Raw genomic sequence first — 17,932 nt, 5'->3', positions numbered from 1 at the left:
AAAAGTCTGTTCCGAGCCAGTGGGAAGGAAACGGTTAAATGAGCACTTTGGCTTTCATGAATCTAATTAGCATACGTAGACGTATCAGTCTCGCTGATAGGAATAATATCATCTCAGAGGCAGAGTGTCACACCGGAAAGCAATTCAATGCTTAGTGTCACGGTTAAAGCACTCCTCAGTTCTCCTTGAATTGGCTTTCGCTGACTTGCTCTGTGAAGTTTCATTCAGATAAAGCTCGCCTGGAAAAATTCAAGTGCAGGGGGAATGTCTGCTGGAGATGTACCCTGTCTTAGAGTTGGCATCTTTCTTACAGCTCCCATTTCTGGTTCTGCTCCGCCGCCTGTCTACCTGCCTGCTTCCCCTTTTTGCAGGCTCATTCTCCCTGAGGTGGCAGTTTACATCAGGGGCCGTGTGGTGATGGCACCACGGCCATCTGCCAACCAAACCCAAGGAATGCCGTCACCAGCTGCTGTCCGGGGCAGCACTTCTGCCACCTCTGCTAATAGATCTAAGACACACAGGGGTCAGCTGTCCTCTGTCAAATCTGACCCCTTAACAAATGAAATGAGCAGCACGCCACAATGCCCTCGTGGTGAACCACAGACTTGGAAAGATTTCAGAGCGTTTGGAACAATACAGGCCAGCTTCCTCTGCCCCTGTAAGGACATGAAAGAGGATACGTGCCGCCCAGCTGTCCTCCCTGCTCTCCAAGCAGCCAAATTCAGGAGTGGAAACTCTCTCACACGTCAAAGTCCAGGGGGCTTCGGCTCCCACTGACAACCTGCACGGCTCTGTCACTTCATTACCTGGCTTTGCATTCCATTACAAAGCAAAACAAATAACCAGAGTCATTATTTATTTAAGGCCATTACCAGCCACCGTAGAACAAAGGCCGCCAATGTGCCAGTAAGTACTCCTAAGCCCTGTTCAGCTATTAAGTGCAGAAACACTCAACTAAAATTGAAAAAACACAGAGGGCACAATGAATTAAACATTGAAAAGACCTTAGCTATGAAGTAAGTACATTGCAAACACTGAAATAGAGATGGGTCATATTTTTTTTAAGTTGCGAGCCAATTAGCAGCATTTGTTTGTTTCTCATACTGTATGCATCTGTCACATCTCTTTTAATTGGTTTCAACTTGCTTTTTCTTTTTGTTTTTCCATAATTTTTTCAACTTATTAATCCAGTTATATACACTCAATACAAAGATTGAATGTTCTGTATTAATCTACATTTAATCTCAGCAGCCTTGCAAGACAGTAATACAATAAAAATGCCATAAATTCCGGATTTGAAAGGGAGCACTGTAGGCCATTAGTTTACCATCATTTAAGAGGATAATGAGGAACTGTTAGAGCTCTGCTTCTGTCTTTTGGAAACATCACTGTCGTCTGAATCTGCTCCAAATGTAAGAGCAAAATCCTCCCACCCCCTCGGCGTCTGTATTTTCATCTGGTTTCAGAGCCCCAGGAGCCCTCGCTATGCCGTGATTAGTTCTTTTACTGGAGGAAGTCTAGTGAGGAAGAGGAAGAGAGAGGGAGAAATGTGAGGGGAGTGAGGGTCTGCCTTTCTCTAGCTATTGTTTGGACACAGTTCCTCTCACGCTGCATTGACCACAGACAGGGCGTGGCTGAGGGAGGCCAGGCAGGCAATATGAGGAGGGGAGGGGGGTGAGGTATTCGGGTGGTGATGGATACAGGGGGAAGGCTTAGAGCACATTGCATACTTTCTCCGCATGTGGACAGCGCACAGGAAGGCGGGTGGTCCCTGGTGAGCGCTACAGTGAGAGAAAAAGCTGGAGTGGGTGGGATTTTGCCCCAATAGTTTGGCGCTCCGTTCACAACCCCGCTCATGTGCACGATGAAGTAATGAGAGACCCGGGGCCTCTGACAAACTCAGGCCAGATGGGGAGAGGATTCTTCCCCACAATTATTCTGCAGCAGAGAGCATTAGAGCTGGAGCAGCTTCTCCTCTACGGAGTAAAGATAATCACTGGGTCTTTTAGGAGAATACTTAATCAACACTGTTTTTTAGCACGCAGTACAGTTTGGAGGGCATCTTTAAAGGCTTCAGCTGCGTTATCTTCCTCTGTCCCTGAATAGCCTACAGTTTCCTTCAGTAGTATGCTCAATTGCACCTGTAATTGGGTTGCCAAGTTGGAGGAGCTAATGGTTCTGAAAGTATTTTTTTAACAATCTAAATTCCCATATCAAAGCTTACTTTAAAAGGATAGTTCACAAAAAATAACTAAAAATACATGTTTTTTCTCCTACCTGCTATTTATCAGTGTAGCTTGTTCTGCTGTGAGTTGCTGAGTGTTGGGGATATTGGCTGTAGAGATGTTTGCCTTCTCTCGAATATAATGGAACTAGATGGCACTCAACTTGTGGTGCTCAAAGTGGCAGAAAAAACACATTTGAAAAACTCAACAACAATGTCTCTTCCCAGAAATCATGACCCTTTTATTCGAGATCCACAGACCTTGTTGTAAGCAGTTTCATGTGGGAACGTTTTTCTTCCTGCTGAACTGCACCCGCCAACCGCATCACTGCGCAGAAGGAAGTGTGCATCTGTTCAAGAACAAGAGGCTCGTGCTTTTGACAAAGCAAGACATAAACATTAATGGTGTCCTCCTCAGCTGAATTGTAATGCACAGTGGTGCCTGGTGAGCTAGCAGTGGATGCACACTTCCTTCTGCTTGGTGATACGGTTGGCAGGTGTAGTTTGGTAGAAAGAAAATAGTTCCCACATGAAACTGGTCACAACAAGATCCGTGGATTATTTTGAGTACTGGGGTCATGATTTCTATAATCTAACACTGCTGTTGAGTTTTTCAATTTTATTTTCTTTGGTGCTTTGAGCACCACAAGCTGAGTGCCATCTAGTTCTATTATATTTGAGAGACGGCAAACATCTCTACGACCAATATCTGCAACACTCGGAAACTCACACCAAAACAATTGAGATTGATATATATCACTACAGGTAAGGGAAAAAACTTTTCATTTTGGGGTGATCCATCAATTTAAAGGATTTTTTTGTGTTTCTCAACACAATGAAGAAACATAAACAGGACAGAGTTGGAGTGCCTTTTGCTTCATAAACAAACAATATACATTTTAAGAAAAACACTGTTCTTTGGAGTTAAGGGCTATGACAATGGCAAACAGGAGGGAAACATCCGAGGTACTCTCTGTCTTAATTACTATAGAAACCTTTATCGTACATTATGGCTGACACCAACGCTTGATACCATAGAAACACTGGGGTCTTCTGAATGATGTGACAATACCATAATGGCCATCAGTGTTAATTGATAAAATCCGTTTATCAGAGACCTTTTTTCTGTGATATGGAAGACGGTTGTTAATACTAGAGTAACAATGAGCCTCAGCCACTGTCACCATGGAGAACAAGCCAGTTACAGGCAAGAATCAGAGCTGTAGCAAATTCAGAACACATTGTCAGTGCATTTGTGAACCAAACACACAGCTACAGTTGCCAAATCCATCAAAAACTGACCCTGAATCTGAAAGTGCACGATTTAAACCACTGAATGTTTCATCGGGTTCCTAAAAAGCATAATCTTTAGCCTCAATTCCCTGTTCTGGCAGCGAACTTAACAGACTTTGAAATACTGTTAAGCTCTGAATTTTCCCACCAAAATTCTCCTGAGGAGTTGACCTCTCGTGCCTTCAGTTTTCTATCAGTGAAACAGATATTTGAAAACACAGGTGCTCATTTTTTTGTTCAGCCTGGAGGATTTCATCTGCAACCAAGTCCTGGAAGTGCTCCAACTGCAAGTCACCGAACACTGTCGCTGCCGAAAATTACTTTTACTTCCATAATCCCAAACATCCAAAATAACTCCCTTTAAGTTGGACAGCTATGGTCCCAACCTTGTGCCCCCTGTTTTACCCTGACTGTGACTGACCGTGACGCTCTGAGACAAGTGAAAATGTGTCATCCACACTCCTAATGCTGCATGAGTCACCAACAGCTGCCCTATGGTTGTGTTTTTAGAGAGGTTTATGGATTAGTATTGGCAGATTCCCACGAGTCTGTGATGAGCACTTTCTCTCCAACCGACTGCAGGGCACTGATCTACCAAGGCTATAAGAGCATAAATAATGTAATATCCCATAAGGTGAGCTCACATTGATTTTAGAGGACAAAATACTTTCATACAGCCTGAGACAAATTGAGTGCAAGGTGGATATTTCTCCTCACAAGTCAGATGTATATTAGGTACGGCAGCAATGCAGTCGATTGGTGCTGAAACATCAGCGTCATTTGGGAATGTTTAACAAGACCTACATCAATGTGATGGATTAAAAGGAAGGGCCAATAATAAAGAGGTGTCATCACCCCGACGATGAATACATTACTGTCAATGGCTTGAATAAAAGCAGGCAGGTCGTCCGTGACAGTCATTCCATTGACTCTACTGTACTCTAGAGCAGTGGTCCCCAACCGGTCCAAAAGTGGGTCGCGGGTACAGTCTGAATGGACTGCAAGTGACTCACAATCACATCAAGCTTCAACGTACAGTGAATCTGTAGCACAGAGCTTTTAGAAGAAAAAGAAAATCTTTTCAGCAATTTTTGGTGATTTTTTTTAAATCACCCTGCGAGTTTGGAAGGCATGTTTCCTTTTTAAAATGTTGGCTTTTTTTTGTTATATTTTTTCCAGACAGAGGTCTGGGCTAAGCCCTCAACCACCCCTGGTTTTGACTAATTTCACTTTATTCTTGCAATATGTTTCATTTCATTCTGTTTTAATCTCTCTTATGTGCAGACCTTGAAATAACGACTAAAGAGAAATCTGGACCCTGTGGCTGGACCAGTTAGGAACCACTGCTCTACAGCAAAGATAAGACTTATGTACAAAAACTTTTTGACATGCTTTGAAATATTACACAAAATGTACAAAAGCAAAATGAGGTTAACACTGATGCATCGTGTGGAGACTGAAAGTTTCGGGTGATTTAATCTCTTGTTCCTCACAATTAATTCAGTAAGAAGGACAGACTCCAAGGCCAACACGAACAGCAGGCTCAAATGCTGTGTTTATAGCCTTATTGGACATCTGTCAGAGATGTTATTGCAGCTCCACAGGGAAAGCACAAAAATTCTGACATTTTGGCACAGTATAATATATTTACAGGAAGTCAGTTCATGCATATTAACAAACCTTGTCTGCACGGCTGCTTTGATCCTGCACAGGGCAGAGCCAACAAATGGACTAACAAACAGCCTGGCCTTGAGAGGGATGCACACCTAAAGAACATTTAATCTCCCTAAGCCACTGGACGCTGATGCTGGCTCATCACACACCAAACCGCCTAACCCGAGAGATCTCTCAGACGAATCATCTCAAACTAGAAATCTTAAAAAAAAACATCCTTAAGCTAAGCGTTTCTCAGGCTCATCCCTCTTTATGCAGACAAGGTGAGGGCTCTGCTGTGTTACAGAGAGCTGGTGAAGGACTGCAGTGTGGCTGTGTTTGGTTTGATCCGTCACCTGGCTGCTGGCCTGGCCTCTGGGAACAGGAAGTATGACATCACTGCCCTGACATTCAGGAATGTGGGAATGTCAGGCGGCCTGTTAACACGGCTGGAACGAAACTGAGAGCAAGCCGGATGGACACAACTGATAACTCACTGAGTTATTCCAACCCTAGAGACTAAACACTAAGGCCACGTTTTCAGACCACCTTCAGTCCTGTGGGGGGAAAACATAACTCCACATTTGAATGAGTCTACTCTGTTGACACGGGGTCATCCAGCGAATAAATTGAGGCAAGATACAGGATGATGTATTCACCAAACAAATATATGCAAGTGCACATTCCTGATTACTTTGTAATCTGCGCATAATATTTTCACTAGTAACCTTACAACTCTCAAAACAAAAGATTAAATGGGATTTATTATGCTCATTTATAAGTTCAAACTTGTATTTTGAGTCTCTACTAGAAGACACTTCCATGCATTAATGTTCAAAAAACACTACATTTTCCTCACACTGTCTGAACTGCTTGAACACCTGTATTTACCCGTTGCCTGAAACAGTCTGTTTTAGTGCCTCTCTCTTTAGGCCCCCTCCCAAAAAAAGCCAAGTCTGTTGTTATTGGTCAGAATTTCCAGGGCTTCTGCATCTCTGCAATGACTGTAAAGCAGTATAGCAGCACTCTAATCACTAATAAAAGCTTCTAAACCAAAATCTTCACAACCGGACATGTTCAAGCAGGAATATGATCCGAAATCTGGGAGAAATTAACATCATCGGCAACCAACATTACATGTTTCCCTGATTTAGCATGTCACTACATGTTACAGTGTATGTAATGTAATGTAATGTAAATACTTCCAGTAGCATCACTGTAGAAGATGACCACATAAAGAAATCTTATTTTTCTTAAAAGAAGAACAAGAAAAGCCGTTGAAAAGAGTATGCAGTATTCAGGTTTTTGCTCACAGGGATACATTTACATATGTTAACTTCATTTTTTGAAACTTAAGCCATGTTTAATACAAACATCCAATCTTTGTATCACTATTTATATGGCAGAAAATTTTAAAAAGCCTAATAGGTCCCTATAAATGATTGTCGACATGATACTGTTCCTGAGTTGTAACATTTCTCCTCATAACAATCGTTGTTTAGTGTTTGGCCGTATGATAGACCTTCAAACACATTAATTTCTTACTCAAACTAGACTTCCAGGATTTACTGTCTCACTGAAACCTGAAAAAACAAGCCACTGCATTTAGAAAACACGGCTCTTGTCGCTCTGAACGCCCACTAAGAGTGGAGAACATGACACATCTGCCGCATCATACCCGTTCAGACAGTGCAGTTTCTTCACCTGTCTCACGGGCCAAGAAAAAGCTACCAAACTAGATGTTGACACCATGCTTAGACAAGTGACAGTGATGCAAGCTGCCTTGCCTGCATACTCTGTGTGACCTGAAGGATTAAAAAGTATACCCTCTGCAGACAGCAGATGAATCAGACCTTGTTGACACTTGAAGATCTTCCTTGAGAAATTCCAGTTTGCACACTCTCACAAAACTAAACACTTGTGGAGGTTACTTTGTTATTGAGGGCACGGGGAAAAAATCAGCAGCAGCAATAACTTTCAGCCATTGCTGTTGTGATTTGTTCACTGTGTGCTGCTGACCTCACATCACATCCAGATTAACTGGCTCCACTGTTCATGTGCTTAAAGGGGTGTTAAATCAATTTAGTATTTCACCTCCATTGTTGGACTGGCAAGATGCAGTTAAAAAAATGTATATTCAAAGCCGAAGCAGAACAAGCAAAGATGGATTAAACTCCAAAATCACTACATTTCCCACAATGCAACCTTACAGCAGGATGTATCTCTAAAATGACGTCATTATGAAATCAGTGTTATCTTCTCAAAGGACCTTATACGGCTGATCATTGTGTGTGAAATCAGCGGTTCCCTTTTAATCGTATCTTAAGGACACATTAATGCATTAATCCCTGAGAACATGCGCAACCAAGACTCTGAGAGAACACATGATTCACATGCCAACGTATAGCTAAAAACAAGCACATCAGCGCTCTAAAACCCCATTTCACACAGATCAGCCCTGAGACTTCAGGGCCAGCAGCAGAAATGAAGAATCACCTGCTGCTGAACTACATATGCCCAACACAGGGAGTCATTTAATGGACACTGACAGCGAGCTGCCTGCTAGGGTATGATCTCAGTAACCCCCAGGCTTCCAAACATATCCAAGGCAAATGCGAAGCGTACACACCCTGAGGCCAAAGACCTGCAAAAGGTCTTTTTTTTCACTATTTCAGCGAGCCAAACTTTCTGTACACGCAGGTGATGAAAAGATGACTCTGTCCGCAGGGCAGTGGATGAGGGTAGAGATGAAGATGTGCATGAGCAAGGGTGTGAGTGGATGAAAGTCGAGGGGAAAGTGAAATGCAAATAGGGAGGGGAGAAACAGGGAAGTAAAGGAAATATACAGAATATTAGTTTGGGATTTTTTTTTCAGTAGAATTCAAAACAAAATACGCAAAAACTGATATGTTTTTGTTTAACTTCGCCCAATACATGTTAATTACATTCAAATTTCCATCATATATTTGGTTGTAAGCGCTATTAGAATTGTAAATGGATCAAAATATAATGAACCAACCAACGCCCTATTTATTAAGTTATATGCTGTAAAATGTCGCGATATAGTTGATTTAAAAAAGGCACAAATAATGCACAAAGTAAAAAATTATTTTCTTCCTATCTGTATTCAGAGGCTGTTTGAAATCAGAGAGAGCGAGTATGAACTTAGGGGAACAGGTCTGTTTAAAAAAGAACAGGGTATGGACAAACATAAAGAGCAGGTGTGTATCTATCAGAGGGGTTAACCTGAAGAGTGGCTGTGATAACAAATTAAAACTGTTTAGTTCATTCTGCAAATCAAAAACAATGTATAAAAATATGGTGGTAAACAAATATAAAACTATGAGTTACTCATTCAAATATTCCAAGTAAAAAAAGGGTTGGTTTAATAAGCTCCAGCTTCAACCTACACCTTTTCGGTGTTTGACATGGTGCCATGATGTTATGTACATTCATCTTGGAAACCCTAACTCTAAACATTGCCATTACCAAGCTTTAAGTTTGTCCTGGCTAATTAGTTGCTCAGTAAATTAATCTGATCAGGCAAAGGGTAACAGGCAAACAAGAACACCAGGACTTTCCTGCTACACTGTTGTTCCTCTCATTACAGAACAAAACTCATCATTAATGAATCCAAGATGTCAGCTATATAAAAGTAGCTTAACAGAATCTGTCCTAAGAAGGTTTAATTAGACACAGGCCATCGTCTTACACAAGCTGCGGCAAACATAAAATAGCTATAAAGATAAAAATGGCAACCAAGCGTCATTAGGCATGCAATAACTAAATATAAAACTTATTATTCAGAGTCTTTAGGATATTACTTACACGGGAAAAAAAGAAGTGAAAGTATGTCATTTTTGGAACATGAAGCCAAAACTTCAGTATTCCCATGAAAACTTTGTTTAAAAGCTCATTCCTCATTCATCACATCCCTCTCCCAGCTAAGTGACGGTGCCATGGTGTCGGCAGCCCCCGTCAGAGATGTTGGCATACAGTTCCCGGGCCTAGAGCTCAGTTTGAGACTCCTTGCCAGACTCGGGGAGAGAGCAGAGCAGGAGCCAGAGCTGGAGGGAGAGCAGCCCCAGAGGAGCCCAGCTGCTGCCTGGGAAACCAAACCCGGACTGGCTCTGGCCCACGCTCTCTAACCCCAGCCCCTCCCGTGTAATAACAACACTCAGTCTGTCTCCTGTTCTCTTTCTTTTCAATCTTTTCCACTGTCATTCTGCTGTAGGCTTTGGGGGAAAATAAGTCAGTGGAGAATGATATTAGTCTCCCCGCTGCACATTCCCCGAATACTTCCCACTGTTGATTTCAAAACACATGTTCATGTTTTAACTCACACACACACTCTCTCACATACGTGCACATGCTGTGGCACTCACCCCGGTAGTGGAGGCTGTCATCGTGGTGATTGTGCTGGTGGTGGTTCTCTAAAGCAGGGGGGCTGCTGGCACCCAGCTCTGCCAGTCTGCGGCTGGTGGCGGAGAGCTCGGAGCGGAGGTTGGTCACTTCCTGACTGGCAGACTGGATGGCCCCATCAATCCTCTGTGCCAGCTGTTTGTTGTCTTCCATCATTTTAAGAATTTTCCCCTGAGGACCAAATCCACACAGAGCAGCATGATGTCAAGTGGAGCATTAGAGGGGGTGAAGCTTCTTTCTCCTCTTATCCCCCCTCTCCTTCTCCTCCTCCTCCTACTCCTCCTCCACCTGTGCTTCTTCTCCTACAGTTTACTTCGCACATATAAAAAAAAAGCCAAAACGCCGGTTCCTCTTCTGTTCTCCGCTGAGCAGCACTGAGATGACTTCTACCTGTTACTGCACAAAAAACGTCTGTGTGGCCGAGCTCCACACAGTCAGGGAAAGCATGTGTGTGTGTATGTGTTAGTGCGTGTGTGTTTGTGTGTGTGTGTGTGCAGGGCAAAGGAGAAAGAGAGTGAGCGCAGGAGAAAGAGAGAATGCAAAGAGAGCAGAGAGAGGAAAAAAGACAGAAGAGCAAAAGAGATTTAGCTCAGCGGGCGGAGGGGAAAGTGAGTGCTCCCGCAGAGGAGAATGTGCTGTGAGCAGCTGCTCTCAGAGAGGACCCAGCACACACTGAGATGACATGCAGCCTTTTAAATGGATTGTACCATGTGCTGCAGGACCAGGGGAGAGAGGGGGGGACGCAGTTGGATTGAGCTGCTTTCCAGCAACTCTCTAACTACGGCGCTTGTTGTGTATCACACACCCTATGGAGTCTGTAATGAGTTAGCAATCGGGTCTGTAATAGAGGAAAAGTACAGACTGTTTCTCTTTACTCCTTCCCCTCTACACGTCCCTACACTCACAGCTTGGCAGCAGCGTTGAACCCGTTGACAAGCACTTGTCAAGCCCTCTATATCTTTTCAGTCCCACTCTCCCTTCCTCCCTCTCACTCACACACCCGCTGTCTTTTTGTCTCTCCCACCCCCTCTTTTTCATCCCATTATATATTCATCTCTTTGTCCTGGGAAAGCTCACCCCCACATCGGTGGAAGGGGAAGGGGGCTGGCTCAAGGCGCCCAAGGGGAAAACATTTCAACTCTGAGAGCAAACTTAGCGAGAGGACAGAGGCACAGCCCTCTAATGGGCTAAACACAAAGAGGAGAGGCCCGGAGAATTACAATCGAGCTGTGCACGAGAACACAGTGGAGCTTTACTTCTTTGATCAAAAACAGTTGGAAGGATTATATTTCAGCTTATCCGTGGGCCCGGCAAACAAACACCAGCGCCATCAATTCTTATCTGTACAGCTGTAAAATTCCATCACACACACAAAAGGTTAGAGACGGGGAGGAGGGGGGGGGCGTTCAACTTAACTTAAAACAATCCCGGATATTGCTGAGCCATCACAACTTTGAATCTGCATTTGACATTTCATTTCCCAAGTAAGAAAACACATCCTGTCTCTGGCAAGAAGCTGAGGCAGATGAGTGATACATCACTCAGATTCTGTCATCCGAGGCTCGGGTGATAACGGCTCAACGCTCATTGGTATTCACACAATGGCAGACAGAGACAAACAAAGATGGGACTGCGAGGCGTGCGAGACTGACGACCGAATGAGGCACACAACTTGTTGGATGCACCACTAGTCTGTTCGCTGCTTTGTGATGAAGTCCGCTCAGCAACGGTGTAGCAGATCAGATCGTGTCTATGACTATCAGACAAGGGCCCCATTAATGTGGCCCTCTTGGAGAATATTACAACTGGCCTGCCTCAACTTATCAGCTCCTGTTCTCTGGAGTGCATATTGTATTAGGGCTGCAGTGTTTGCAGTGAGACGTATCTACGAATGATTTCTAAACTGAATTTCCTGAATACTTACTTTATCACAATGTCTTTGCTACAGCAATACAGACTAGACTACCCATAAGAAACAGAACTGATTACCCCAAAAATGCTTTGATGGAAGTACACAAGTTTAAAGATGATATCAAAATTGCATTTTGATGTTAGAAGGTATACAGTTTAACATGTTCATCAACATATTTTAAACTGTTAGCACACTGACATTTGCAAATTACCACAAGAACAGCTGCATCTGAGTATGTCCTTAGTTTTGCCTTTCATGAACCAAAGTAGAGAAAAAATAAAATGTTGATCTAATGATGCTGCTAAGTGATCAGCAGGGTTATTGGCATTCATCCTCCGGAGACCATACATGTTTGTACCACATTCCATGGCAGTCCATTCAATAGTTGTTGAGATACTTCCCTCTGGGGATTTGGGGGGATTTTGGAGGGGGCAGAGGTGGAGTACTGTACTCTATAACACCTTTATAGGAGGTTTAAGGGGGTTTATAGTTGTCATTGCAAAGTGTGCAAATATGAGTGCCCACTGGGAACATTTACCTGGTTTGCCTCTCCTCATGGGGCACCCGTGCTGGTCTCAGTTATTTTTATCTTAAGGTATTTTATCTTAATGTATTAGTTTTTTATCTTAATGTATTTCATTGGTTTTGAAGGTCCAGTGTGCAAAATGTAGTAGCATGTAGCCTTAATGTTTCAGAACTGAAACTTTTCCCATGTGCCAAGTGTGTAGGAGAACCACGGTGGTCGACGTGAAAATGCCAATGATCCTATCTAGAGCCAGAGTTTGATCTGTCCATTCTGGGCGACATCATGGCAGACTCTGTGGAGGAGGACCAGCTACATAATGTAGAAATATCTGGCTCATTCTGAGGTTACCAAAACACAATGATTATTATGTTCAGGTAATAATACCGTAATGATAACATAGTAATGAATATTTATACAGTTTCTTCTGATAGATGTTAGCTAAATACGAAACACTGGAACTTTAACTCAGGTGACTTATTATTTTCTACTGCTCAACTGTTGGTCTTAGTTATTGTTTAATTTAATTTAATTTAATTTAATTTTTAATGTCTGTGATTTTTATTTATTTGCCTTCATTTTTTACTCCAACTTTTTAATGGTGGTAACCCATATGTATAATTTATGCTTCTTTTTTGACTATTTACTTATGTCATATGTTTTATATTCAAACTATGCACATGGTGTTTGTGGCTAAAATGTCAATGGTAGTTCATATGCTGTGCAACACATTGTGCTTCCACCTGGAATTAAATGTGCTAAATGAAAAAAGTTTTGTGAGCTCTGTGATTACTTAAGTCTAGAATGCCAGCCAGCTGGTGGCGCTACATGTTAGGATTCATCCTCTGAAGACCATAAATGTTTGTACAAAATCTCATGGTAATCCATCCAATTGTTGTCCAGTTATTTCTGTTTGTTTGTATCTCCTGTTTTCTCCATCTGTCCTCTGTCTCTAGCCTCTGTCAGATCATCTTTCTGTAATGTCTATCAACATTTCTGCTTTTCAACTCTTACCAAATGATATCCAAACCGGACAATTATTACAGTTACAAAGAAGAATTACGCCAGAACTGGTATGTTTGATCACATCACGTGTTCGCAGATCATTATCACCGTCTAGACAGTCACATCAGTGACCCTGATTAGTGCACTGGCCCTGATTTGTGACTGACTGGCAAAGGACAAATGTAGCATAATGTGCAGTGCAGGGCCACAAGGAGGAGGGTCGTCTCCACTTCTTGCTTTACACAGAGGGGTCCCGTTATTCCAATGCAACTGGTTTTGTTAAACAACGTGACAGCTAAGTCCTCCTTCATATGAAACCACAACTGCAGTCTGCTCTGAGCTATGTGAGGGCTTTCATATGCTCCACTGTGGAATGCGAGGAAATGAATGATTTGGGGGTCAAGGGTCGGGACATGTCCCAGATACACATCAATAACCAGATGAATACTTTGAGGATGCATAATTGTGGCGTGTCCAAAACACACAAAGTCCTCCTCTGTCTCGACAAGTGGACTGAAAGCTTGCACAGATATGACAGAGACCTTAGACCAGTGCAAGAACTTTGTTGACACCCTTAAATAACCAGTTCTCTCTCACCAGTGCTTTTATGGATTTAGCTGACTTTTCCAAACTTGGCCCAATGTTTGTGTTGTTAGTTTGCTCACTTGTTTGATGCTGTTAATGGGAAGTTTAATTAAGTGTGCCAAGGGTGTGCAGTTAAAAAGAGGTATTGATAAACAGTCACCATGACTGTCTGCCTGGGTTAATTGAATATCGACTAATCCTGCACGCACTGGAATGCTTTCCATTTTTTCCCAATAGCAAAGTGATATAATGCCCTGCTCAACTATTTATACAGGTCTTATCAGCGGCCTGAGGAAAATACCCACTTCACGACTCTCTAATGTCCATCAAATGCTATGAGCCACAGGAAGTCATAGTGCCTGTCAGGGTGTGCGAGAGTGAGATAGTTTCATGTATGCAGATGAGTAGCTGGGAAGGTGTAAAATTAGAAGAAAAATATTTTTTAAAAGGTGTTAGGAAGTGTGCTTAGTCATCTGAATGATGTGTTTATTACTCCGTGAAAAAATCAGCAACCATGTTTCACAGAATAACTTCCATCGAGGTGATGATGCGCGAGCAGGAAGATCCATCAGAGGGAACACTCGACTCTCAGACCTCAGTTAAGTGTTGGTCAACAACTCTTCCCACGTAACTGCCTGCTGCCGCGCCGTGCAGGGTTAAGGCTTTCACATCCAGAAGAGGAGGACATTTGGTGAGGAGGGATGTTTTTTAAAAGAGTGAATTGTTGAAATCAAGATATGTGGCAGGTGATGCAGGTGGACTGAAGAGAAATCCCATGGGTAACTGCATGGTCTAAATGCACAGTAGCCTCTCAGACTGGGGCCGTCCCTTCGGACTGAAGGTTAGAAACATAATTTACAAGACAGCACTACTATCCTAGCAGCCTGCTACCGATGCCACAATGTCATGACCAGGGGCGCCACCAGGGATTTTGGGCCCCATTACCAAATATCACATTGGGCCCCACTGCCACATGCCACGCAAATACTCTAACCACACCTCCAAGACCAAATCGACTAATTCAAAGCTTTAAGTGACAATATTTACCATGAGGTACCATGAGTATTAGTTGCCAAATTCTTAGTAAAATCTCCTGTTAATGTTGATATGTTAATAATTTCTTATTACTTTTTTAGGGCCCCTCGTCATGACTGTGCTCCAAGATCAACCCAAGATTTATTCCAAGATAAAGTTTTTAATTTTTTAGTTTGTTTTGTTTTTTTCAATACCAGACTGCACGCATGTTTATTTCTGCTTGAGTTTGATGCTGAACTTTAAATAATTATTTTAGACTGGTAAGTAACATCTCAGTGCCCAGACACTCCAAACCAACACCAAAGAACTAGTGATGATGAAGGATGAATGATGTGTCGCCTAAATGCGCCTGTGTCTCAGTCAAAAAGTTTCACTTCAAGACAATGCAAAGACTTTAGCCAATGGCCAACTAGCGTGTACACTCTGCGTCTGCATGAGTGGAAATAACTCTATACCAGCAGGTAACGGTAGACTGTAGTGATCATTCAAAAAGGAAAACCGTAAGACTGACAGGATGAATTGAACATGCTAGTTGGCAAGTTAACACATTAATAATGATTCCCAATGTTGAAAGAATAAAGGATATTTAAGTGCAAGTAAACAAAAACACTACTAATTATGAACCATTTCTGCAAAAGAGTTCAGTCTAACAAATAATCTTGTCTGTTTTGATCTCATGCTCTCTTATCTGTTATTGTTTGTTTGCTTTCCTACCTTCTGTTTCTCTTCTTGTACACTGAGCTGAACTGCCAATCAGAATTAAATCTCTCATCGACAGGCTCCGCTGTCTCTGATGCTGATTTAACATGCTGAATCAGCTAAAAAAAAGCTAACAAGGGCAATCTACGCAAACAGTGCAGGACACACAGCAAAAATTAGGGTGACAAACTTGCAGCATTGGCCTGACAATGACCAACGGCTGACCATCAGCTCATTGTGTCAGGGCCCTAATGTTAACTATAAAGTTATACTAAGTGCAACTAATAACAACACAAACCACACCAAAAAACATTCTCAATGGCAGTGATATATGGTCTTCATGTAGTAGTTTTCTTGCTGTAAAGCTATAAAATAAACTACAGGCCAATGCCAAATGTCAAGATTTTAAGATGGCAGAGTTATTATGAACGGCTCTCAGAGAATTAGCATTTTGTGTATTCTTTCCCTGTTGTTCGTTAGAAGTTGCCATTTGGGGTTTTTTTTATAACTGTTGACTGTAAATGTAGATTGTATGGATCCAGTAGTGGACTGGTTAAATGATACAACTTATTTCTTTGCAGCATGTTGCTGAGGATTACACATTGCACTTTTAAACCTGTATGACTTTTTTGGCCACTTGACAGCAGCCCAAAAAACTGTAAATATAACATTGATGTAACAGCCTTATAAAGGTTAAGTCATGTTAGTAAACATTGGCAATAAAGTCTGTCTTTTAATTTGATTCCCAAATGAAACCCTCTCATTTATGATTAGGGCAGATCTGAAACTGAAATATTTGGGGTTTATTCTATGGTTAAATAATAAGTCTCCTTGCTTAATTGGCACTAAGAATGACAAAAAGAAAATCCTCCACTAGCAACGAGGCCCCTTCAACAGACAGGAAGCCTCTCTGGAGGGCTTCATTACTGCACACTGCTAACATTATGTCTGTTTATATATTCCAGATAGATACTTCAGAAAGTATGCCTCAGCCTTCATAAACAGTAGAGCTGCTCTGAATCTCACCCTTCACAAACAGCAGCTCTGAATTTCTAAATCTCTATATGTCAAAATGTTCCGTCTGTTGGGGACTGAAACAAAACAGCAGGTTTCAGGACATTTTACTCTGGAAATAAAAGCTGTCTCGGTACACAGCACACTGCCTGCAAACATCAAAGAGTACAAGAGTTTGATTCTTTACTTGCAGACAGGTTAATTGGCTCTACATTTGGATCTTACTGTTGTCCGTTCAACAGCAGAGTACTGAGTGTTTGTGTGTATGAAAGAGTAAAGAAAAGCTTAAAAAAGTGCTGCATCAAAAGGATGAGAACAGGGGTTTGAGTGAGTGTCCTTATCAAAGCTACAAATTAGTGTTTTCTGTGCTACTAACTCTTACTTTCCTTTGCCAACATTTGTGACAAACAAGACACTTAAGACAATGTTGGCCTTTGTAAGCCAGATCGAATATTTCAACACTTTCCCACAGCAATAAGGCAACACTGACACCCTTGTATATGTGCTAACATCGTGGTTGGTGCTTTTGTTTAATAAAGAAAATGCTTTGATGTAACTTAAAAAAAGGTTATCAAGCATGCATTATTTGAAAGCGAGCAAACAGAAACAGACAGATAAAAGCCAAAGAAAGCCAAGTTTCTGACTCTCACAGTTCACGGGTTTGAGTGTTTCACACTGAATGCAGATTTATCAAATGCAAATGTCACAGTTGGAGTAAAAAAATGGGTATTTATGTCGGTGCAAGTGACAGGAAGAGAAAGCCTTTTGCCCCGAGTGGTGTCACACAGGGACAGAGGGGCATTGATGGAGTAAACAGTAAATGGCAGGGAGCGGAAACTCAACTCATTCTCTGTCTATGTGTTGGCTTTTTCCTTCTTTCTCTTTCCATTTCTTTCATTTTCAATCTCTTTCTAAACCTCTCATTCCACAAGCTTTCTTCGTAATTTTTTGACCATAATGTGGAAAAGTTGATGTGGATGTTTTTTCTTGTTTCAAAGCAGCTATAATCAGTATTTTTTTATATGAATAATGAAACATATGATTGTATGTAATGTGAAGGGCGTCCCCTCAGCTCTACTGAGCATCTTTAACTCACTATTTTGGTTTTACTGCCAATATCTTGCTGTTTTGGTTCACTCTCACTGCTCTCATCAGTGTCATTTTTTGGTTACAGCGTGCAGCTGTTGTTATTGATAAAGCTCGCAAAAAGTCTTTTGGCCCCATAAAATCACATGATGAACTCAGAATGTTACAGCACCTAAATTTACAGCAGAAATAAACGTTAACATGTTTGCAGCCTGGTACCAGCAAAGTTTTGACTTCTGGATAGCTAATTCAGGACAACTGTACAGTAGTGAATGTATAACACACAAATTTAAGTTTTATCAAGGCTTAGAGTTATCCATAATTCAGGGCGTGGTCTCTATGAGTGACAGCTTGTATGTGAGTTGTTACCACAGTCTATGAGTAACAGCCACCCCGCACTCCTCCACAGCTCCATCCTCTCATCCAAATATGGTCACTTCTGGCTCCAAAAATCTGAGATTTTAACGACTGAAATGTCAAA

General features: G+C 41.9%; 1 protein-coding gene across 2 annotated transcripts in view; it reads right to left on the bottom strand.

The window, feature by feature from the left end:
• Positions 1-17,932, bottom strand: part of kaznb (kazrin, periplakin interacting protein b) — a 154,716-nt gene that overhangs the window by 84,096 nt on the left and 52,688 nt on the right. For both annotated transcript variants that reach the window (XM_042506826.1, XM_042506834.1), the window contains exon 3: positions 9,556-9,763. In XM_042506826.1, the coding sequence (XP_042362760.1) occupies positions 9,556-9,763 (208 nt within the window). The remainder of the gene's footprint in view (positions 1-9,555; positions 9,764-17,932) is intronic.

Source organism: Plectropomus leopardus, chromosome 2, assembly GCF_008729295.1.
Source record: "Plectropomus leopardus isolate mb chromosome 2, YSFRI_Pleo_2.0, whole genome shotgun sequence".
Lineage (NCBI taxonomy): Eukaryota > Metazoa > Chordata > Actinopteri > Perciformes > Serranidae > Plectropomus > Plectropomus leopardus.
This window is presented reverse-complemented; position numbering and strand designations above follow the sequence as displayed.